The sequence below is a fragment of the Mytilus californianus genome, unplaced genomic scaffold, assembly GCF_021869535.1.
Source record: "Mytilus californianus isolate M0D057914Y unplaced genomic scaffold, xbMytCali1.0.p SCAF_6, whole genome shotgun sequence".
In the NCBI taxonomy this organism is placed as follows: Eukaryota; Metazoa; Mollusca; class Bivalvia; order Mytilida; family Mytilidae; genus Mytilus; species Mytilus californianus.
In genome coordinates, this window is record NW_026262712.1 from 51,411,901 (window position 1) to 51,437,459 (window position 25,559).

At 35.1% G+C, this 25,559-nt stretch overlaps 1 protein-coding gene and 1 long non-coding RNA gene across 3 annotated transcripts; both read left to right on the forward strand.

Moving 5' to 3' along the window:
* Window positions 1–262: 262 nt before the first annotated feature.
* On the forward strand, window positions 263–5,394 carry LOC127704432 (uncharacterized). Of its 2 annotated transcripts, none has more exons than XR_007983275.1 (2): window positions 263–499; window positions 5,349–5,394. It is a non-coding gene; the product is annotated as an uncharacterized LOC127704432 (long non-coding RNA). The 2 variants fall into 2 exon arrangements; XR_007983274.1 differs by lacking the exon at window positions 263–499 and adding an exon at window positions 4,495–5,055.
* Window positions 5,395–6,363: 969 nt separating this feature from the next.
* Window positions 6,364–23,822, forward strand: LOC127704425 (uncharacterized). The gene is made up of 3 exons (XM_052208463.1): window positions 6,364–6,420; window positions 20,832–20,903; window positions 22,103–23,822. Exon 3 carries the CDS (start codon window positions 22,104–22,106, stop codon window positions 23,766–23,768), a length of 1,665 nt encoding a protein of 554 aa, XP_052064423.1. The 5' UTR covers window positions 6,364–6,420; window positions 20,832–20,903; window position 22,103; the 3' UTR covers window positions 23,769–23,822.
* Window positions 23,823–25,559: the final 1,737 nt, after the last annotated feature.

Here is a 25,559-nt window from a genome sequence, read left to right on the forward strand (position 1 = left end):
TTCAACAAGAAGAATTGGCTCACACCGAACAGCAAGCTATAAAGGGCCCAAAAAAATACTAGTGTAAAACCATTCAAACGGGAAAACCAACGGTATAATCTATATAAAAACGAGAAACGAGAAACACGTATGAACTACATAAAAAGACGACAACTGCTGTACATCAGATTCCGGACTTAGGACAGGTGCAAACATTTGCAGCGGTATTGAGTGGATAAAGCTGATAACAGAGAAGCAAACAGAAAACATTTGTCAATGTTCTGGAACTCATTCATCATTTGTTCTTCATGTGATCATCATTTTATATTGTTTATGTTTCATTGTGTACATCACTTTATATGCTCCAGTTTTAGGAGTTTTATACAGGACAGTGTAGGAACCCATGTTACTTTCCCCTCTCTTCTGAGTGACGAAAACTGCTCAGCAGGCCGTGTGCACAACTGCAAGGAACATTCAGCGGACACGTTGTCCAAAGGAACAATTCGTGGCTAACCACAGCGTGAGTTACCTTTAAAACATTACAAATTATGTCTTTACATCAGCGATGAACTGTTTTAATATGTTTTCCTATGTTATAAAGAAACTATGAACATTTAACCGTTCAAACTGTTCGTATCTGCGATTACACAATTTAATTCAGACAGAACCCGACGTGTGCAAGAATATTCATCTATTTATTATTATAAAGAACATTAACAGCTTTATATATCTACGAACTGTTTATCCGTATTTTAATGGACTTTAATTATCATTGAACACATTGTAAAATTGTATTTATATTTGTATTTTCAGTTTTTCACCATTTGAATTGGTAGTGAAATAAAAGTCAGCTCCTGATTGTTTTATCTTTACATAAACCCAGTCATCTTGGTTAAACTCGCTGGTCCGGCCAGTACAGTGAAAAAGCTACAACTTGCCTGTTGTTTTTCTTGGATAACGTACGCCACTCCACGACAGTCAGCAGACCCATAACGTAGTTTCAACGACAACGTTTCGTGCTAGTAAATTGACGACAACCTGTCTTTACATATCCAGACAAGGAACGACTATGTAGCAACGTAAATACCTTTACACTGACAGTGGACTACATAACTTGTGTGTACTAGGCAGCAACCCAACAACGTTGAGTCACCATGGATCCCAGTCAAGTGGAACAGCAAGAAGAGGTTCAGCCCCAAGAGGGAGATGTCCCTGAACTATTAGAAAATCCATCTAATACAACAAATTCAGATGAAAATCCCGAGACTAGGCGAGTACGTGACCTCACGGAAAAAGGAAAAGGAGCGTTCACAGAAAAACGTGACAAGTTCTGTCAGGAACAAGAGGCTCTCTGGACAGACATTGAATCCCAGTTATTGGAAGTCACCACGCCTCCTAACGAGCTCCAGCAACTCCTAACAGCCCAAGACAAACTTGTTAAAGCCTGTAATAATTATCGTAGGCTCACAGATGAATTCCTGGACTTCCTGAAAAGGACCAGAACATCGGAGAGTCAAAAAGAAATAGAAGCATGTAATCTCTCATTGGATTTTCGTCTGTCCGAAGTGGAACTGGTTATGGAAAAACTACACGAGCATCGCCTCGCCCTAACAAAGGCCAAATCCACTAAAACAAAGACCTCAAAGGGTAAGAAAACCTCACACAGCGGTAGCTCTAACGTGTCAGACATGTCAAGCCTAGCACGGAGAAAGCGTGCCAAGGCAGAGGCTGCCAAGTCTAAAATAGCCTTTGTCGAAAAACATGCCCTTATCCTACAACAGGAGGCAATGTTAGAGTAACAAGCCCTGTTTAGACAAACTGAAATGGAACAGGAAGCAGCACGAAAAAAGGCCGAAATGGAGCAAGAAGCTGCACGCAAAAAGGCTGAAATGGAACAGGAAGTCGCTCAACGTAAAGTTCAACTAGAACAGGAGGCCGCACAGAGAACAGTTCAGCTAGAACAGGAGGCCGCTCACAGAAAAGTGCAATTAGAACAAGAGGCCATGCGCAGGAAGGCTCAAATGCAACAAGAAGCCGCACGAGTAAGCCGGGAAAAGGCCGAGCTGAAAGCCAAATTTAACCTTCTTGAAGCACAGAGAGAAGCTGCAGCCGCAGAAGTAGAGGCTCGTATCCTGGAATACGACGACAGCCAAGCATTTAGCGATCTCCCTGATGAAACGGAAGACCCTCTCCAGCGTGTGAAAGATTTCGTCAATAAGCATCCTGTACCAACTGCTGTACGGGAAGTAACAGGACCTCAAAGGATAAAGTAAATTCCTGTTAAGATTGAGCTGAGTCATGAAGCACCAGCGTTCGTGCCATCCGTGGCACTGAACTTGCCGTCACATACATCTGCTGTCTTGCCTTCCGATACTAAGTCACCGGAAGTTACCTTAATCCCAGATCTGGGAATAGTAACCAGCATACAAAAACTAGGCCTTTCAGATGAGATCCCTGCTGAACACCAGAAACAGGGTGTTAAAGAAGAGATCCCCGCTACACACCTGCAACCAATTAATCCTACATCAGAGATAACTAGATTTCTTCTACGCAAGGACCTACTATTCTCCCGGTTAACAAGCTTTAATGACCGGGCAGAATCCTTCCATACATGGAAAGCAAGCTTTAAAAACGTGACAAACGAGCTACAAGTTTCTGACTCGGAACAGATTGATCTTCTGATCAAGTGGCTCGGTCCAGAGTCTGCTAAACATGCCATGAGTATAAGGGCATCAAATGCCAACAACCCAACAAGAGGCCTACAGAGGTTATGGCAGAGACTTGATGAGCGATATGGTGCTCCAGAAATGTTGGAGGCTTGTCTCACAAGTAAACTCGTCAACTTTCCTACCTTGACGAACAAAGACAGCGCACGTCTTTATGACTTGTCTGACATCCTATCAGAAATAGAATATCACAAGGAAAATCCCAAGCTGGGATGTTTGCTAGCTTATTTCGACTCTTCGTCCGGGATAAATCCAATTGTGGAAAAACAGCCATATGGACTCCAAGAAAAGTGGATAACAAGGGCTTCAAGATACAAGTCTAAATACGAAGTTGCCTTTCCGCCTTTCACAGAATTGTCTGCCTTCATCAGGGAAATTAGCAAAATAAAGAACGATCCTGGGTTCATTTTTGGGTCAAGAATCACACCAAGTACAAAAGGTGCTGCGCCAAAGTTCACACCTCAAACATATTCTAAAGTCAATGTTCATAAGACAGCAGTTGAACAGCAACCTGGAGACAGCAGTGATCAACAAAGTCTTTGCATTTTGCATAATACAAAGCATACCTTAAACGAATGCCGAGCGTTCCGTGCCAAATCAATCGAGGAACGCAAGGAACTGTTGAGGCAAAACAATCTTTGTTACAAATGCTGTGATTCGACTATGCACAGAAGTCGTGATTGCAACGCAAGTATCAGTTGCAATGAATGCGGAAGTAAACAACACACCACCGCATAAAACACAAATCGAGTGTACCAACCCAAAGGTGCACCGCCTTCACCGCCTAGATCAGTCGACGGCGGGGAGCTAATTGATACAGCCTACGGCGGGGAGCAACTTGAGTAAGCTGAAACCAAGCTAATCTCTGTTAGTTCAACTTGCACAGATATCTGCAAAGATGGCAACAGTAGTAAATCTTGTGCCAAGATACTTCCTGTGAATGTCTTTCACAAAAATAATCAGGACAAAGTAATTCGCATGTTGACGACCAAAGCAACCGGTCTCTCGCCGCTCCTGAATTCTTCAGCCTATTCAACGTACAGGAAGAAACAAAAGACTATATGTTATCAACATGCTCCGGCAGCAAGGTTACTTCCGGTAAACGAGGAAACGGCTTTGTCGTAAAGTCTGTACAAGACAATACTAGATTCAATCTGCCTGAACTGATTGAATGCGATAACATACCCAATAATCGGAACGAAATTGCTACACCTGAGGATATATTGTAATATCAACACTTGCAAGAACTACAAAAAAATATTCTCCCGATTGATGGAAAATGCAAAATCCTATTGCTCATTGGAAGAGACCTAATAGAGGCACACCACGTCCTTGATCAACGTCTGGGACCACCAAAGGCTCCATTTGCGCAAAAGTTAAACTTGGGTTGGATTATCGTTGGTGAAATACGCTCCGATAGGCAACATGTTCACCTTGAACTCACTACAAAGGAAACGAATTCAACTTGCAGTGTTGTGAAACCACATACAAAGAAATTACCTGAGTGTAATAAAACCAACACCCAGTCAAATGGAATTCGAACTGATTCGTTTAAACAATATCCCCGTTTACATGGGCAACCAAAAACGAAATCAGCGACTTCGATCGTCAAATTTGCAGAAGCCGAAAAGTTCGTTTCGGAAGCAACATCACCAAAAGTGAATGCCGACAAAGAAAAGTACATCCGAAAACATTCAATTCCCAAGGAAAGCTTCAATTTGCCTTTAGATACGCAAGGACAAGAGGAAAGTAGAATAGACAATTCCGACTTAAGTCACAGAGAAAAAGGAACATGGCACCGGCTGGTCTACTGTATGCCGTAAACGTAAAGGAAAGCGTCCGTTTCGCAAGACGTCCTCGTTGGATCGCATATCTGTGTCGAAAGGAGATTCTTCCATCAGAACTACAGCCATGGAATTGGATCTTAGATCGCCGCGATCTCGTCGGAAACACCACCTTATCTAGGAAAGAAGCTGTGAAATACCCAGCCTCCCGTTGGATTACTTCCAAGTTCATATAAGTGGAACTTTGGACGGCTGTTATATATTTAACATTTTATTTGTTTTAATAACGGAATAGTGATGTCAGATAGACCTCAGACGGGGAGTGTTCTGGAACTCATTCATCATTTGTTCGTCATGTGATCATCATTTTATATTGTTTATGTTTCATTGCGTACATCACTTTATATGCTCCAGTTTTAGGAGTTTTATACAGGACAGTGTAGGAACCCATGTTACTTTCTCCTCTCTTCTGAGTGACGAAAACTGCTCAGCAGGCCGTGTGCACAACTGCAAGGAACATTCAGCGGACACGTTGTCCAAAGGAACAATTCGTGGCTAACCACAGCGTGAGTTACCTTTAAAACATTACAAATTATGTCTTTACATCAGCGATGAACTGTTTTAATATGTTTTCCTATGTTATAAAGAAACTATGAACATTTAACCGTTCAAACTGTTCGTATCTGCGATTACACAATTTAATTCAGACAGAACCCGACGTGTGCAAGAATATTCATCTATTTATTATTATAAAGAACATTAACAGCTTTATATATCTACGAACTGTTTATCCGTATTTTAATGGACTTTAATTATCATTGAACACATTGTAAAATTGTATTTATATTTGTATTTTCAGTTTTTCACCATTTGGATTGGTAGTGAAATAAAAGTCAGCTCCTGATTGTTTTATCTTTACATAAACCCAGTCATCTTGGTTAAACTCGCTGGTCCGGCCAGTACAGTCAACCAAACTTCTGATTTCTGTTCTGTATGATATACAGCGTCATGTTCACTAGTAATGTCCATTCTGTATATTTGAAAATGTAATTAGTAATGTAATTAATTACTTTCTGAATTAATTGTAAAGAAAAATAATCAATTTATTGCTATCTAATTGAACCTTTTAACAATTTAATTGAACCTTTGAAATGCAATTAATTCCTTTTAAAAGTATTTGACCCGATGTCTGGATAACTATATTGCCATAATATAGTTTATGTTTCGAGATCGTTTATGTTATTTCGCTTTATGTGATAAAGTCTATAAGCTTTCCTTAGAAATTAACGCACTCATTTTAATAATGTTTTTCCGCTTCCCATTTTCGGACTAGTATTGAGATGAAAGCCATTATGGACATCTGTTCCTCCTATTCCGGATGCTGGACTTAAGTTTGAAAACCAGCCAAGTAATGAATCGAATTATTGGAAAAAAAATTAAATCAACACTTTATAGATCTATATATATTTGATGCTTCTGAAGTGCTTTTTTTATTTACCTTCATCAGGAACGCTGAAAACCAAATATTTGTAAGGCAAGGCTGTTAATCGGCAATCCTCGGGTGAATCCGCTACTCTCCTTCTATCATCCTTAGATGAAGGTACGGAATCGGCCGAGTTGTGACGAATGGCAAGGCTGTATAAGAACCGTATATAGAAATGAAATGTTTTTAATCATTTGTAAACATTTTAACACCCTGAACTTCTGAATAAGTATCACAGATGTCATCTGATTTAGAATGTTAAGTAGGTCAAATAACTTTATAAAGGTTTACTGACACTAAAAATAAACATTCATGTTAAACTATCCGTATTATTTGTGTATCGACATCGCTATTTAAAGAACCCGAAAGGTAAGTCAGCAGAACGTATTTACTTCCTCGTCCGCCATTTTGCTATCAATTAATACAGAATTTGGGATCATTTAAGACGGTAAGAATATTTTAATCTTCATTCAAATTTTCACAACCTATATACATGACTTGTTTACGATAAAACAAATATCCACGTGCTCTCCAATATTCACACCCGCTGCAAAACGAGCAATCTGTATGAAAGTATTTATCTGTTGCGAAGGAAATCCACCTTTCACTTAAATGACCGAAAAGAATCATCATTATTTTCAGTCAACACACTATTCTCAACCTACTGACTAATTTGGTGATTTCTTGTCTTCACTAAGTGGTATTTGTTACAGACTATTCTTTGATATTCTATTCTTCCTATTATTAGCTTTAACTGAAACTTCTGACCCAATTCGAGGAAAATATTGCTCGTCCGTCATCGTCGTCTGTTAATTTTACAAAAATCTTCACCTCTGACTTGGCTAAACATAGAGCATAAGGGTAAAATGCAAGATTTGTCTATAATCTTGGAAACCGCTCTGAAAATAAAAAAAATCTGACTCGAAAAAAATGTTTAAAATGATAACGCATTGTCCATTTGCCAAAAAATGTCAGCCGACTTCTTACTAGAGTGATTGCCCTTGAATTACTCTAATAGGCAAACATGACCAGCAAGGCAAGATCTGCTATTAGGTGTAAAAAATCCAGAGTTCTCTAAATATACTACCGAAATTTACCCAAAGGAACTTACTTTAAATAAATCTAACACAAACAGCAGATGTTGTCCTTTTCTAGAGTTAGACATTTCAATTTCCAAAGGGAAACTCCATGCTAAAATTTACGACAAAAGAGACGATTTTTCATTGTTCATTTTCCTTTTTTAGACGAAGATGTTCCTTTGGCTCCATCATACGGTGTTTATATATATATATATATCCCAACTCGTTCGTTATGACCGTGTATGTAGTGATGTCATAGATTTTAACGAACGTAATCAATGCATTACTGGTAAATTATAAATTCAGGGATTTCGTTACCACAAAGTACTTGAAACTTTTACTAAATTCTTTCATAGATACAAAGATTTGATTTGTAAATTTGGCTGTTCCTGTAGAAAACTTATTAAAAACTGTATTTCACATCCTAAATTTTACGGTAATATTGTACTAAAAGCGTGGAAATCACTACGTAATCCGTGTAAACTCATTAAACCTTTAAACAAACTTATAAGTAAAGGTTATCTTAATCAATGTTGTAATTAGATCTTTAAATATTGTTTTCATTGGCACAAATATCGATTTTGTCATCCACAAATTAAACATAACTAAATTTGTATTCTTTTTAAATGTTTTTTTTTGGGGATGTTTAAAAACACATCTTCGTTCATTTTCTATATACAGATTGCTTTATCTATATATAACATTATACATATTTATTATAAGGTTAAATCCTAACTATCCTACTGCCTGTCGATTTTTATTTTGGCATTTCACTAGTCATGTCTTCTTTGACTGTCCATGACGTTAAAACACTAAATCCCTGGGATATGTTTTAGTTGATTTAAGTCTCTGGTGCATGATTATTTATTGTCCCCCGCGTAACACGTTGCGGGGGACATGGAAATACCGGACGTCCGCCCGTGCGTCCGTCCGTGTGTCCGTCCGCTCTCACAGTTACAATTCATGGCAGATTTTTCTAAAACTTATACTATAGGTTAATAATTTAATTTTGAAGAAACACATTTTCTGATTGGCTGAAAGTGTTTTGACTATCAGCTCATAGACATAATTTTGTCATGTGACTGTGACGTCATCAACGTTTTCATCATGATTTACTCCTTTTTAGAATTAAATTATAAGGAATGACTGTAATATTTTTTCTGCCTATTCGAAATAAAAGATACTGCATACAAATCACTTGTAAGACCGACTCTAGAATATGCATGTACAGTCTGGGATCCTTATCAACAAAACAACAAAAACCGACTGGAAATGGTACAGAGGAGAGCAGCCAGATATGTCACTAACAGATATCATAACACATCATCTGTTAGTGACATGCTTAACCAACTAGAATGGAAAACCCTCTGTTGTGAACATTCAATAACGCGGTTTTACCTTTGTGTTAACGTAACGTCGTTCCCGGCAAAATTGGAAGTTGCCGATTTAGCGTTACGAAATTCCGCCAACATGTGGCATTCGAATAACATCTTTGTTTTCTAACTTGTTATTAATCCTACATTTCTTTAGTTACTTGTGTTCATATGCTTTATATTGATAAATCGGTGTCGAGACGTATGAAATCGTGATTTCTTTCTTTATAATCCAATATTTACGTATGTATTGACAGTGATTTATATGATTAACCTTGACCAGTAGCGACCTATTTTCTTACGCGCAAGGATAAGGCGTGCTAAGGATTATAAAAAGGGGATTTTCCGAATAGCAAAACGAATTTGAACTCATCTTTACAGAAACTTAATAGGTAAATACTTCACGCACGAAAATCACAGAAAACCGTTAAACATATTGTACTTTCATTCTTTGTAGTAATTTATAGTAATAATAATAATTTCTATTTCTTGAAATAGTAGTTTAGTTGTTATTTTATTTAGAAAACCTGGCTAATGTATTTCGAAAAGCTATTGAATAGAATAAATATCTACAGACTAAAGGTATTGTAAGAAAGATTGAGAATAATCTTTACACTGGTGGCAGCGAATTTAGTTTTTCTTTTTAAAGAAAATTTTAAGAATCTACGTGAATATTTTATTAGGCACGCAATTGATAAGTAAAAATATTTTAAATTGTTACTGTCCATATTTGTTTACACTTAAAAAAAAAAACTGAACATAATAAAAAAGGACACTTCAACAAAAGATGAAAGAAAAGAAAAGTACAGTTGGTGAGATTAATTAAGCTTATAGTATATCTTTCAGTAGTTTTAAATTCAACAAGGATAAATATAAATCCAAGTTGAAAAGAAATAATATAGTTAATCAAAATCTATGTCAACAAGGATAAATTCTAATCCAAGTTGAAAAGGTTATAATTATTAAATTTGAGTATATATCAACAAGGATAAATATGAATCTATAAGTTGAAATAAAATAGTTAAGGGGTAAACATCAACAAAGATAAATTCTAATCTAAGTTGAATGTTAAAAGATAAAAAATTTTAAGTCAAATTTCAACAAGGATAAAATAAAATCCAAGTTGAGCTAGATTAATATTGAATACCATATTCAATAAGGATAAACTTTAATCCAAGTTGAGTTTTAAAGTTAGGAGTCTATTTTTAACAGGAATAAATCTGAATCCAAGTTGAATAATAATATTAAAACCATAATTTTTTCAATAGGGTCCAGTTGTAAAATTTATAGTCTATTTCAAAGTTGTAAATTAAATAGTCCATTTCATAAGCTTATTTTTTTACAACAAGGATAAATATAAATCCAAGTTGTAGTTATAATAATTTTTCGATAGAGTCGAAGTTTAAAAAAAAAAATTATAGTCTATTTCGAAGTTGTAAATTAAATAGTACATTTCACAAAATAAGTTTTACAACAAGGATAAATATAAATCTAAGTTGTAGTTATATTTCATTAAGGTCAAAGTTGAACGTCTATAGTCTATTTCAAGTTTGTAATGTATATAGTCTATTTCACAAAGTAAGGATAGATTCATAATCCAAATTGTGTTTTAAAAGTAAGGCATAGGAAATTCTTTATCAATTTCAACAAGGATAAAATTTAATCCAAGTTGATTAGTAAATTGAAACTCTTGATTCCATTTAGCAGTCAAAAGTAGGATGTATAATTTGAGAAATAGACAACCTAGTATGTCTACGGGATCAATGTCTTTAGGAAGGGGAAGAGGAAGGGGATCTGGAATAAACCCACCAAGTAGTTTAGCCATTCCCAAGCATTCCATATCATCTGGGAATATGGAGGCCCATTTTTCAGGGGAATCTAGAAACTCTCATGATTATTTTAATGCAAGGTTTAATATCCCTGAATTCAGTAATGGGGAGACAATAAATAAGTATCCAAATATATTGCCTACTTCAATTAATGAAGGAGAAAGGGAGATAACTCATTTGACTGATGAAAATCCTTGTACCATGGATCATACTATCAACTTACCTGCTATAAGTAAAGAAATTGAGAATAACACTAATCCGTTCCTTGTTCCAACTCAAAGTCGAAGTGATAGCGCTTTAATTTCAAGATCAACCAATTCTGATAGTGATGAGCTCATACAATTAAGAAGACAATTAGATGCCTTAAAGAATGAAAATTTTGAATTAAAGAGAACAGCCAAACAAAACAGCTTTCAGATACCAAGTTCAAGTCAAACAAACCCTAATCAAAATCTGGTCAACACAATTACCCAGTCAACAGAGTATATAGAGCCGAATGTATATGCTGGTACCCATAGCCATGTAAACCAGGATATTGTTAGCAGCAGCATTTCACAGAATCCAGTTCTTAACAAGGACTTGTATACTCAGAGTCAATTTGTGAGCAACACCTATCCTTATAATACAATGCAAAGAAGTAACTATTCGCAAAATACAGTACAGAATAGCCGATATATACAAAATCAAGCCCCGAACAGTAATTTTTCACAATATCCAGTTCAAAATAGAAATTTCCAACAGTATCAACCAATCACAGAGCCAGACTTGTTACCAATGCAGCATCCCAGTGGACCACAGTATATCAATACATCAGAAGTTCCAAGATTTAATGATAATGGACGCAGAACAAGAGTGCCATTCTATAACGGAAAGGATCCATGGAACGCATATGTGATGCAATTTGAACTGATTGCGGAAATGAACAATTGGACTCCATCAACCAAAGCCATAGAACTGGTTACAGCCCTCAAAGATGAAGCAATGGTATATGCCTCATTTCTTACACCAGAGACAAAAAGATCATTTTCAGCACTTTGTGCAGCCATGTCAAATAGATTTGGAGATCATGGGTACCCGGAAACATACAGACAAGAGCTTCATACTCTGAAAAAGTATGATAGAGAAACAATTCAAGAGTATGCTTCAAGGGTCGAGATGTTGGTCAGGAAGTCTTTCCCCACAATTGACACAGCAACACACAGTACACTCAGTGTGGAGTATATGCTTAGAGGATTGCCGGACCAGAGTATTGCTATTGAGCTACTGACAAAAAGGATAACCAGCATAACAGAGGCAATACACCAAGTTACCCTGTATGAAACATATAAGAGAGGTACAAGAGATAGAAACATCCGTCAGCTTGGTACAACAGAGGAAATTTATAGAAATGATTGCGGGTCCGAAGATATAGAGGTCAGAAAAGTAGGAGGGAAAAGATTTGTTACAGAAGAAAGAATGACTCAGTTTGAAAGAGGAATTTCGGAGTCACTAGAGACAACCATTAAAAGAGAAATAGCAAGGTATTATACACAACAGGATTATGACAGTAGGCCATGGCAAAATAAGCAAGTGTATAGAGACCATACGACCAAGATGAAGAATTCCAGATGCTTTAACTGTAATGAGGAAGGCCATTACATAAGAGATTGTCCAAAAGAAAAGAGAAGCCCGTATCATAATCATAAAGAAAATAGAGGTGGTTTTATAAGGAATAATGAAAGGAGTCAAAACCAAAATGAAGAGTCTTTAAACTGCTAAGGGTTGAGACTATCGACCAAGTGTCAGCCCCTAAACATGGTAAAGAAAAAGTTAAAGAGAATAATTTGAAATATGAAGAGAAACATTGCCAAATGAAAGAGCATTTGGTTGAACCGAAAAAATCAGTGAATACAGCTTATATAAAGAGATCATTTGAAGAAGATAGCCTAGATATACGGGACCTAGATTTAAGCCTAAAGATGTTGTTTGAGGAGTCTAAGGAGATACAACAGAACACACCAGAGAACACACCAAAGGAGGTAATGGGTAATGCAGAACCGATCAACGGGATAGAAGGAAATATTATCATTGCTCGGGTGACAGCAGCTAGCATTACAGTTCCAGTGGTCATTAACAAGATTGTGACGAATGCAGTTATTGACACTGGAGCAGAGGTGACGGTTCTAAGTGAGAAGTTGTATAATCAGATTCCTGGGAGTAAACGGCCAAAACTAAGGAGAGCAGCAAGAAATTTGGTAGTTGCTGAGGCCGGTAAGAACTTGACAACAAGAGGGATTACAGAGGTAGAAGTTGATCTGGGAAGTGAAACCTTCAAATGGCCAGTTTATGTAGCACCCATTGGAGATAACATGTTATTAGGTTGTGACCTAATTGATGAAATGAATATCACAATCAATCCTATGCAAGGCTTACAGTTTAATGGTCAGCGGATTGAATGTGAGACTAAGAGACAAACTGATAGAGAAGCCAGAGTCGGAGTAAAGGACACCAATTCTGGGCTTATCATTGACAAAGAAGCGGAAAGAAGTGAGTTCCTGTCAATCAGAGATTCGATGGTAGAGCCGGTAATGGCCGATGACAGAAAACCCATGGTAGCAAGTACGCAGGACATGCATGTACATATAGGAAATATTACCAGTACAAGTTATAAGGGTACACAGACGGACAAGGTCGATGTCCAGATGTTGCCTGAGCTCTTGCAAGAAGAAAATGTAAATGTTACAGAAGAAAATGTAAATATTAAAGAAGAAAATGTAAATGTTACAGAAGAAAACGTTAATGTTACAGAAGAAAATGTTAATATTACAGAAGAAAATGTAAATGTTACAGAAGAAAATGTAAATGTTAAAGGAGAAAATGTAAATGTTACAGAAGAAAACGTTAATGTTACAGAAGAAAATGTGAATGTTACAGAAGAAAATGTAAATGTTACAGAAGAAAACGTTAATATTACAAAAGAAAATGTAAATGTTAAAGAAGAAAATGTAAATGTTAAAGGAGAAAATGTTAATGTTACAGAAGAAATTGTTAATGTTACAGAAGAAAACGTTAATGTTACAGAAGAAAATGAAAATGTTACAGAGGAAAATATAAATTTTACAGAAGAAACTGTAAATGTTACAGAAGAAAATGTAAATGTTACAGAAGAAATTGTGAATGTTCCAGTAACAGAAGAAAATCAAAATATTCCAGTTACGGAAGAAATTGTAAATGTTTCAGTTAAAAAAGAGGATGGAAACTTTTTCTGTCAGGTGGAAAAAATAAGTCAACTGAAAGAAAGTTTCCGTAAAACAGATTTAGACCAAACTAAGAAAGAACATGAGAATGAAAAACAGGTAACTCAAGACACACAAAAAGATTGGAGAAAAAGGAAGAAAAGAGCAGAAGAGGACACAGAAAGAGAAAAGAACAGAAGAGGACACATAAAGAAAAAAAAAAGAACAGAAGAGGATACAGAAAGAAAGACAAAAAGAGACGAACCAATAATACAGTGAAGTTGTTGGACAAAGAAAACATTGAAAATTTTATAAACAGTTTATTTATTATATTGAAAGACACAAAACTACAAAATTGTTGACATTATTTATATGTATATTGTTTTATATATCATTGGTACACTTTTATTATTATAGGTGTCAAGAATTGTGATATATTCGTGATCTAGTCAACATTGACAAAAACAAATTTTCTTAATTTTAATATTCTATTGAGATAGCAGGTGCTTGTTTAGATTTTGTTTAATTGTATCTAATGATTTAATATTTCGCAATTATTTAAATTTCGAGACGAAATTCTATTTTGACGGAGGGCAGTGTTGTGAACATTCAATAACGCGGTTTTACCTTTGTGTTAACGTAACGTCGTTCCCGGCAAAATTGGAAGTTGCCGATTTAGCGTTACGAAATTCCGCCAACATGTGGCATTCGAATAACATCTTTGTTTTCTAACTTGTTATTAATCCTACATTTCTTTAGTTACTTGTGTTCATATGCTTTATATTGATAAATCGGTGTCGAGACGTATGAAATCGTGATTTCTTTCTTTATAATCCAATATTTACGTATGTATTGACAGTGATTTATATGATTAACCTTGACCAGTAGCGACCTATTTTCTTACGCGCAAGGATAAGGCGTGCTAAGGATTATAAAAAGGGGATTTTCCGAATGGCAAAACGAATTTGAACTCATCTTTACAGAAACTTAATAGGTAAATACTTCACGCACGAAAATCACAGAAAACCGTTAAACATATTGTACTTTCATTCTTTGTAGTAATTTATAGTAATAATAATAATTTCTATTTCTTGAAATAGTAGTTTAGTTGTTATTTTATTTAGAAAACCTGGCTAATGTATTTCGAAAAGCTATTGAATAGAATAAATATCTACAGACTAAAGGTATTGTAAGAAAGATTGAGAACAATCTTTACACCCTCGAAGACTGTAGGAGAACATCAAGGCTTACAATGATTTGTAAACTTGCCAACGGGATGGTGAAAGTTGACCCCAGTAATACTCTCATTCCACCAGATAGGCTATCCAGAAACATCAACACTAATGGATACCAAGTACCATCTTGTAGGACCGAAGTGCGGAAGGATCTTTTTACCCAAGGACGATAAGAGACTGGAATGCCCTACCACATACTGCCACCAATGCAGGTAGTCTTGAATGCTTCAAGACTTACCTGCATGAGATGAACTAGATCAACGCCAAGATGTTTTTAAATTCACTGTTTATATGATGTAGAGCACAATTCAAATCAATTCAATATTTATTTTTTATTTTTTTGCTTTTTTGTCTAAATTTTAAATGCGCATCCAAAAAGTGGCAAAATAATCAACTTATTGATGGTGGCCGCGTATTGGTAGAAGTAGAAGTAGAGAAGAAATAACATAAAAACTGTGGTGCACACTTTCAAATAACTCGCTACGCGGGTTATTCAGTGTGCACCACATTTTTTATGTTATTTCTTCATAGACAGAAAAAATATTACAGTTATTCCTTAAATATCAGAAATATCTCGGACAAGTTCTATAATGGTGGACGATAACCTTTTTTAAAAGAGTTACGACCCTTGAAATATCAAATTTATGGAAAATTGCCTCGTTAGCGCTCTCACGGGTACAATTCTTGCCAGATTTTTATAAAACTTATACTATAGGTTAATATCAGCGATATCTCGGACATTTTATATAATGGTGGACGATCGACTTTTTTAAAAAGTGTTATGACCCTTGGAAATATTCAATTCATGGAAAATGGCCTCGGTAGCGCTCTCACGGGTACAATACATGCCAGATTTTTATAAAACTTATACTATAGGTTAAAATCAGCAATACCTCGGACAAGTTCTATAATGGTGGACGATCGAATTTTTCTAAAAGAGTTATGACCCTTGGAAATATTAAATTTATGGAAAATGGCCTTGTTAGCGCTCACACAGGTACAATTTTTTTATAAAATATTTAGTATACAATAAAAAAAAAACTTTTTGGTCCACCCCAAGCACGTTTTTATTTATAAATTGTTTTAAAGAACAACAAAAAAGTGTTTTTATTTCAGTAATTGCACCTGAATAGATAAAATATGTTCAAAGCGGGGGACATTGGAACTCTGATCTTTTATTATCAATTGTTTTTGGCTTTGAACTAGCTTTCAGTAACTGCGAGTACTCTCAAATCGTACTTTCGTGTTAATTTGACCTGTTGATACAATTTGTAATGCATTTTTGTTATTCAATGTTTACATATTTTGTGTGATATCTCATATCACTATTTTTGATATACCACCTTTGATAAGTATTAAGCGTGACGATAAATTTTCACTTCTGTTCTCGTACTATGAACAACAAATTTATTTATTTTGTAAAAATCATTTCTGTACTCCATGAACTCCTTACAACAAATTACTATATTGACCTGTGTACGTTATTTTATTAAACGTCATTTTGTCCAAGGTTATAGTCGTCTTTCTGATATTGTTTTACATCCCCCCTTTTTATCAATATTGTAATTACATTGTGTCATAGATCAAATTTATTCGTTCAGTGTATGTTTACTTGTTTTTAACTGGATTTTCGAAGGAAATATCGGTTATTGATTTGGGGATGTGCGGGCGGGCGGTCGATCGGGCGGGCGGCTGCCAAACAGTGTCTCTTCAATAACATGAACACGCTGTGATGACTTTTTTCAAATTAAGACATGTTGTTTCTTGTGACTAAATGAAGGTCAAGTTCAATTTTCACGATTTTAGTATTTCTCCTATTTGAGTTATCGCCATTTTTAATATCCAAAAGTGGTATTTTTAAATATTTTTCACTTGCTATCATATTATGACTAAGCCTATAGTAAATGTCTTATCTCACAATAAAAATTGGAGTGACAGATTTATTTGAAATTTTCGATTTCCTAAGTGGTGATGATTATAAGCTATATTATTAAACAATTTGATGTTAATAACATTATTAATTATTATATATGTAATGTTTGAGTACTATGTTAAACCATAATTCTGTTCAAAGGGAAATAACCCTTCAGATTTGCAAGTATGATTTTCATTATTAACTAGATCTGTGAAATATCTCAGCAAATGATAATCATTGGAGTGACAGACTTATTCGAAAATTTTCTGTTTCCTGATAAGATCTGTAGGACTGTATATATAAAGTTTGAAATTTACTGTTCATTATTAGACATTTTGTAGATAATTAAGTCTCCCTAAACCATGTATATTCTTACCCCCACCCCCTTCAATTTGAAAATGTGCTTTTATCTTGTAAACGGTCGAAATCCCCTCCACTAAACCATATATATTCTTGTATGGGACAATAAAACAAATTAAATGAAATATTGGGGGAGTCCCCGGTTTCACCCAACCCCCCTTCTTTTTGAAAACTTGTAAACGGTCAAGATCCCCACCCTGAAACCATATATATTTTTGTATGGGACAATAAAACAAATCAAATGAAATAAAAGGCGAGTCCCCTGGGATCACCCCCACCCCCTCCTGTTTGAGAACTTGTAAACGGTCGAGATCCCCACCCCTATACCATATATATCCTTGTATGGGACAATAAAACAAATCAAATGAAGTATAGAAGAAGTCCATGGGGGTGACCCCCACCCCCCTTCTTTTTGAAAACTTGTAAACGGTCGAGATCCCCACCCTAAACCATATATATTCTTGTATGGGACAATAAAACAAATCAAATGAAATGTAGGGGAAGTCCCCTGGGGTAACCCCCACCCCCCCTTCTTTTTGAAAACTTGTAAACGGTCAAGATCCCCACCCAGAAACCATATATATTCTTGTATGGGATAATAAACTAATCAAATGAAATAAAAGGCGAGTCCCCTGGGGTCACCCCCACCCCCTCCTGTTTAAGAACTTGTGAACGGTTGAGAAATAAAGGGCGAGTCCCCTGGGGATTACACCCCCCTTTTTGAGAACTTGTAAACGGTCGAGATCTAAACCATATATATTCCTGTTCGTCATTTCAAGAAGATTTGAATGACATACAGGGCCAATCCATAGGCGTCACTTATGCATATCACAAACCAATTTGTACTGGACTTTGCCCAATGTCAGGCGACCATGGGAATGACGAATTATTGGAGCTTTGTTTGGGAGACTTCGTAACAGCATCCTGTTACAATTATTCTTGTTACTGATAAGTTTTATAGATTTTGAAAAGACATTGTATTAATGATCAATAAAATTTTGGATTTTTTTCTTCTTTTCTTTGGTATAAAATTGTTTGAAGAATTTTGTGGCAAGTTTGTTTGTTATTCTGTAAAAACTAATTTTCTGAATGCTATATATTTTTTTTTGATGAAGTGAACTCCTTTAAAAACTAAGCTTATATTGTCTATTAATAAACATATATTTAGATATCTGATTTTGGGCCCAGTTTTGAATTGGTCCAAATCGGGGTCCAAAATTAAACTGTGTTTGATTTCAATATAAATTGAATATATATATTGGGTCCTTTGAAATGCTTAATCTAAACCTGTATTTCTTTTCATTATTAATAAGATAATACCACACTGAGGTCCAAAGGGTCCTAAATTAAACTTTTGTTTAATTTCATCAACAATTGAATTCTTTGGTTCTTTGATATGCTGTGTTCTAACAATGTTTGAGTGTTAAATCATATCTAATTTTAGAGAACTTAGTCATCACTGGTTGTTGTTATTATATTATTGATTATAATTTGAAAAATTGCATCATATCTTATTTTAGAGAACTATTTATCCAGTTTGAGTTATTTCCCTTTGCACAGAATGAATCTAAACATGTATTTAAATATTAGAATTTTGGGCCCAGTTTTCAAGTTGGTCCAAATCAGGGTTCAAAATTAAACTTTGTTTGATTCAACAAAAATTGAATTTATGGGTTTTTTTGAAATGCTGAATCTAACCATGTATTGAGAGATTTTGGATTGTGGGCTCCTTTGTCAAATTGGTCCACATTGAGGTCCAAAGGATCCTAAATTAAACTTTTGTCTGATTTCATCAAAATTGAATTCTTGGGATTCTTTGATATGTTGATTCTAATATGCACTTTCATTTTGGATATTGGACCATAATAGGTAAATGTTTAATTTCAAATATTTCAGTTCTTTGACCACATTCATTTTGTGTCACAAACCTATGCTGTGTCAAATATTCAATCACAATCCAAATTAAGAGCTGTTTTAAGCTTAAATGTAGTGCCCATACTTGCTCAACTGGTCAGGGTTCGACCTCTGCAGGAAAATCCGGTTTGCTGTCACTCTGACAGCCTCTTGTTTCAACTTGTTGTTAATATGTCTTTTGATTGAGTTAAGCCATTTCAATTGATATTTTATAGTGTGTCTTGCTATGTTGTGATGTTACATTCAGGTTAGGGTGAAGGTTGGCGCCTGTTAAAACGTTTAAACCCGTTGCATTTGTTTGCACTTGTCCCAAGTCAGAAACCTGTTGTTCAGTGGTGGTCATTTGTTGATGTGGTTCATAAGTGTTTCTCTTTTCTCGTTTTTTTATATAAATTAGACCGTTGGTTTTCCTGTTTGAATGGTTTTACACTAGTCATTTTTGGGGCCCTTTATAGCTTGCTGTTCGGTGTGAGCCAAGGCTCCGTGTTGAAGGCCGTACTTTGACCCATAATGGTTCACTTTTTACAAATTGTGACTTGGATGGAAATTTGACTCATTGGCACTCATACCACGTCTTCTTATATCTAATAAAGCCGAAATTGTTAGTCAACTCCTTATTGGAGTTACTGCCCTTGAATGATGATTGTTGCTCATATTTTGCGTTTTTGTCTAATGTCTTTATAGATAGATGGAAACTTAGATAAGCAAAAAAATATCTGGAAGACAAATCAATTTCAGACAGAAATCGTCAATATCCTTCTTATCAATGGAGTTATTGTTCTTCAATGACGATTTTGACAAACACGATCAATAAATAATTCAACATGACTTAAATCGTCTGTCGACTCTTTTTTTGGCGTTATAGCTCTTGATTACAATTTTTACCCTTTTTTCTACGTTCTTGCATCTTATCTTGAAAACTTTAAAAGATAGATAGAAAAATTATCAAGAATGCAAGATTTATTATTAAACCTCAGCATGTATTTTCTTTGTAAAATTATAGGCGAATAAATTTACTATTTTTACGATATTGTTTGAACCGTTTAATTGTATTTCACGAGAAATTGTCCCGTACTTTTATCATCGTTTGAATTAAATCGTCTTCCGAAACTTCCGAATGCTTGTTTACACTGCCACTGTGCTATTTGCGCAGTCAAATTATTATGACGTCAATACAGAATATAAATTCGTAAAAGTTTTACGTCGTGCGTTTCAAATTAAAAAAATTATCGGTAAACCAAAATATTGCATTTTGAACAGTTGTAAGAGTAATAGTACACATGGAATATCTATGCATTGTCTCGAAATATATACTAGTTTCTTTCTGTATAATAAAACACTTATTTCCTGGTTATTTTACCAGTAGCAAGTTTATTGTCCCCCTCGACGGCAACTATTTCTCACGCTTTGCGTCAGAAAATAGTTGGTACCTCGGGGGACAATAAACATACTTTTGTTCGAATAGCCAGAAGGTAAGTGTATTCTATTAAGTTATTTTTTCCCGGAACTGTTAGTAGACTCTTGATAGGAGTAATTGCTCTTAAATGATGATCATGTACTCGTTGTCTATAGTTTGGACTAAAACCTAAAGAAGATAGCGAGAAATATCTTTGCTTAGCTTGTCTGTTAGCTGAACCGTAAAGTCATTGTTAGGTCAGGTCAGGTAAACTACCCTCCTTTAGGAGTAGACTAGTCCAGCAGATAACCAATATATCTATCTGTTCGACTAGGCTACTTCGAAAGGAGGGTAGTATACCTGACCTAATAATGACTTCACGGTTCAGCTAACAAGCAAGCTAACCAAAGATATTACATTTGGCTACACACTCAATGAAATCGGCTGTAATGATGCACATAGATCTAGGTTGGCGACACCTGTTCTTTATACATTTAGTATCTAGTTACATTAACGATCAACATTTTATTCTCTTTTTTTCAGGTGCAAGAAGTGCAAGATACACATTAACACAGGAGGAGATTCTCACTGATATGTGAAAGAATAAAAGTCAACGTAAGAATGTTTTATACTGTGGATTCATTTATTTTCGTGGGTACCAATTTTCGTGGATTGAGTAAATCTTGCATTTTCGTGGATATTTGATTTCGTGGTTTTGCCAAAGTCTACATACAAGCCGATATCAAATTTGAAATTAGTTAAACATTTAAATTCATTGTTCACCTTTATCCACGAAAACTACGAAAATTGGTATGCCACGAATAATAGTGAAATCACAGTATTTTAAAAGATACCAGATATATATGTGGTCGCCCTTCCAGGAAGATCCTGCTAATCAAATATTTACTATATACTGTATCGTGGTCCGACATAATGTGATTACTATGATGTTGAACAATGAAATAATTTGTACAAAATATTCAGTTTGTTATTAGATTTTACATTGATGCTTTGTTATCTAATTTAGAACTGTAAATTATCGTAAGAAGTTATCCGATGATGCACAATTAAAGGAATAATGGATCAAAATCTTTATTCAGAGCTTTCAAGAAGCACGACCAATCGACATAACTTTACGACCATGACCGTTATTTCCCCAATTTTTCTGAATAAAACTTTTTTTGCCAAATTGACGCAAAACTGTATACTATATAATGATATATTTCGTTTGGTCATCAGCAACAGCCCCAAACAACGTTACCAATTGAATTCAACCCAATGAAATAATCTATGAAAGTTTCAATATAAAATTTCTAAATTGTTTTGTTCAGAAGAAAACCATGCCGGCAAAGGGATTATAATGTTGATCGGTTATTTTTCCCAGACTAAAAGAATACTGTTCACAACGATTGCAAAAATTTAAAGGTCTGACAAACTTCATTTTTTTCGTGAGGGGTCAGTCTTTATACTTAGAATTACTTCCAAATCATGGACCGAGATTGTCATCGAAGACGCTAGTTTTAATTGAAATAGTATATTCATGCAAAACAATATCTACATCTATCAATATAAAATATAGAAATGTGGTATGAATGACACAACTGTCCAACAGACACCATATGAAGTAGATGTTCGCAACTAAATTCATCGTAAGGCCTTCACCATTGAGCAAAATCCATACCTCATAAAAAGCTATTAAAAGGCTCGAACAAGACATAATATAACAATTCAAAACGAAATCCCGTTTGCACTTTTTCTTTCGAATAACAAAAATCATTCGAAATATACTCAGTAATCTTTTCTTTATTTCTTAGAATGACGGACAGAAAATTGTGTTCTGGATGTTTACGAGATGACGAAGAAAACGAGGCTGAAGCATGGTGCAATAACTGCTTAGAAGAAGTTTGTAAGGCGTGTGCAAAGGTACACAGAAGATTTAATCCGCCACATAAAGTTATACCCCTTCATCAAGTCAGTAATCTTAGTTCTTCTATTCTGAAAATCAGTAAAGACTGCGATGTCCATACCGACCAAAGGACCGTTCTGTACTGCACTCAGCATGATAAGGTCATCTGTGATCTATGTCTGTCCGACACTCATAAACACTGCGAATCTATCATTTCTATAGATCGAGCAGCAAAAGGCGTTAATTGTGGAACCGCCCTAGCTGATCTAAAGAGTAGAATGAAACACTTGAGCAAAATGTTCAATGAAGTGTTGATATGTCAAACTAAAGATGAAAAATTGTTCGACAGGCAAAAAGATAATATCCTCCAACAGATTTCTTCCACTAGACAGCAGATGAACAATCGTCTAGATAAAATTGAAAAGGAAACCATAGATGAACTGAATAAACAGTACAACACAACTAAACAAAAAATGTATGAGGCGAAACGTAAAACACAGAGACGACAAGAGGCAGTAGCGACATGGATAAACGAATTATCATCGATAGAAAGCATCAGTAACGAAGTACTTTTATTTCAGACAATCAAAGTAATGGATAATAAAACACACATAGAAGAAACCAATATTTGCGAGCTGAGTAAGCAAAACAAAATAGAATTTGATTCATTTGATACAAACGATCTTCCGATGGTACTTAAGTCGATGGGAAAGATTTCACTTACAGAAAATCAAATGCATATACCCGAATTACAGCACAATTTACAACAAGTACAAGTACCAAGAAAATCAACGGAAGATGAGTCTGGCAAAATACAACGAACTTATTCGTTTCTAACAGAAGTATTAGGATCAGATGTTAGAATAAGTAACGGTTGTTTTGTGTCCGGAAAGAGACTTCTATTGTCACATTATAACTCACTACACATCTATGTATGTGGATATGACGGGAATGATGTACACCAGATAAAATTGAAACATAAATCACGGGACGTCGCCATAATCGACAATAAACGGGCAATAGTTTCTTCAGCCAATGAAGGATTCCAGATCTTAGATCTGACAACACTTACCATAGGGAGATGCATCAAACCTGGAAGAAAAGGATGCTATGCTGTGACATGTAGTAATGGTCAGATATGGACGTCTAATGGAGGCACAACTATTAGTCAGATTGATATCAGTGGTAATATACTACGTAGTATAACAACAAAGAATGAAATACGGGACTTTTGTATAGACAACGATAGCAACATTTACTATACTGAACGGTCTTTCAGCGACAGTAACGTATACCGTATAACACCTGACAGACAAGAGAGTATATTCTGTAGTCATTCTGATCTCAATCGCCCCAGGGGTATCGATGTAGATGACAAGGGCAATGTTTATGTGGGTGGAATGATGTCTGACAATATACACAGAATATCATCTGATGGAAAGGATCGTCAAATCATACTGACAAAGGAGGATGGAATAAATTATTCATGGGATTTATGTTACAACAGGGAAAATAAACAACTCTTTGTTGTAAACGATAATACGAAAAGTGTCGCCATATATAGTTTACCTTAGGTTTAGTTTCAATGCACAGGATTTAATTACACGTACTTTATAATAATTAATCATTTATTTTAATGTTTGTTGAAAATGTATTTTATATAACAGTCTTACGAAACGAAATATGTAACAAATTGAGTGTGGTTTCTTTATCATTGTAAGACAGTTGGATATTTACACTATTAGATGGTCACTTGTTATTTACCAAAATGTGTGTTCATTTGGTTAAGGATTGATGGTTTCCGATGGTACTTACATACTGTGAAGTGTAAAGACAATATTTTTTTCATATTTAATTGTATTATAAGTTTTACCTTGTTATTTTATTGTTTGCAAATCAATTACTTTTAAATTAATATGATCAATATTCTTTTAATAAAGAAATTGGAGAATTATAGGTTTCATAACCAGTTCGAATAGGATATTGCTTGCTATCAACTCGAGCTCTTTAATTCCAATATGATAATAAACGAGCATTCGGAGAGAGTTGATATCAAGCTATATCCAATTCACATGAGTTGCCAAACCTATTTCTCTTATGGTCAACACTCTCACTGAGTTAAAATTATAAATTTCGCGAATCGTTGATCTAGTCTTTTGCGCATACAAGTATTTACATTTGTCATTTTGGGGCCTGTTATAGCTGACTATGCGATATTGGCTTTGAAGAACATCAATGTAAGATAGTAATGAAACACAATGTAAAAATAAGGAGATGTTGATTAATGCCACCAAACAACTATTCACCGGCCAAATTAAGACGAGCATGTAAACAACCAAATCATGCAAAAAAGTGCGCCATAAAAGACACAAGCATGACAAATGTGAAACAATACAAACGACGTGAAAAACAGCGACATTGTATATAGTAAAATTTAAAAAAAAAAACGAAAATCAAATACGGTAGACACCAAAAGAGACAACAACTAATAACGGGTTCCTGACAAGTCTGCTTCAGTTCTGAACTGTATAATAATTATGAAAAACCCTATGACTTCCATGTGTTCAACGCGTGTTCCTTGATTAACCATAATCAGGTATGGCCCAGACCGAAAGTTTGGAAGGCATAGAAGATAAAAGGGCGTAACAAGGACAGCCAAACCCGCCTAAGGTCTATCTTACCCGAGATAGTTGTGACCATTGTTTTATAACCATTACATAATTTATAAACTGGAACTATACAAACAAAACAGCATCAGTTAGTTCATGTCACTATAGAATCATTTGTTACTTAGATGGTACCCTTGATATGCAGTTCCTATCTGTTCAACCGAATATCAGCATTCTGATTATTCTCCTGTTAGTCACACGTTATTCTACATCGAATTGGAATGATACTCTGCTAGCGTTTAAGAACATAAGTGGAAGTTGACACGTTTTCCTATATACGGCTTACATAAGTAAAGCATAAAAATGCATGGCTAATATGTATGTGTTTCATGTTACAAAATTCAGCCGATAAGTAGTAAAATATCAATATTCAATACAAAATGCCTTTATGATAAAAGTATTATGATGTAAACAACGATTACATTGTTTACATTTAGAAAATGCAAAATCAAAAAACGCCAAGATTTAGCACTTTTATATCATACAAGAAGTAACCCTACAGTGTTTGCTACTTAACTGTTCGGATCACATCGATAAAAGTCGATAAAAGTCGAGTATGCGATTAAACTAAGTATCTTTATTCATCAAATTACATTTGGATTCATATTCTATCAGTATCGTAACAACCGATTCTCTGCAATAAAAAGATAAATACACATTAACATACATCGTAAGTAAATATAAATTAAAACATTA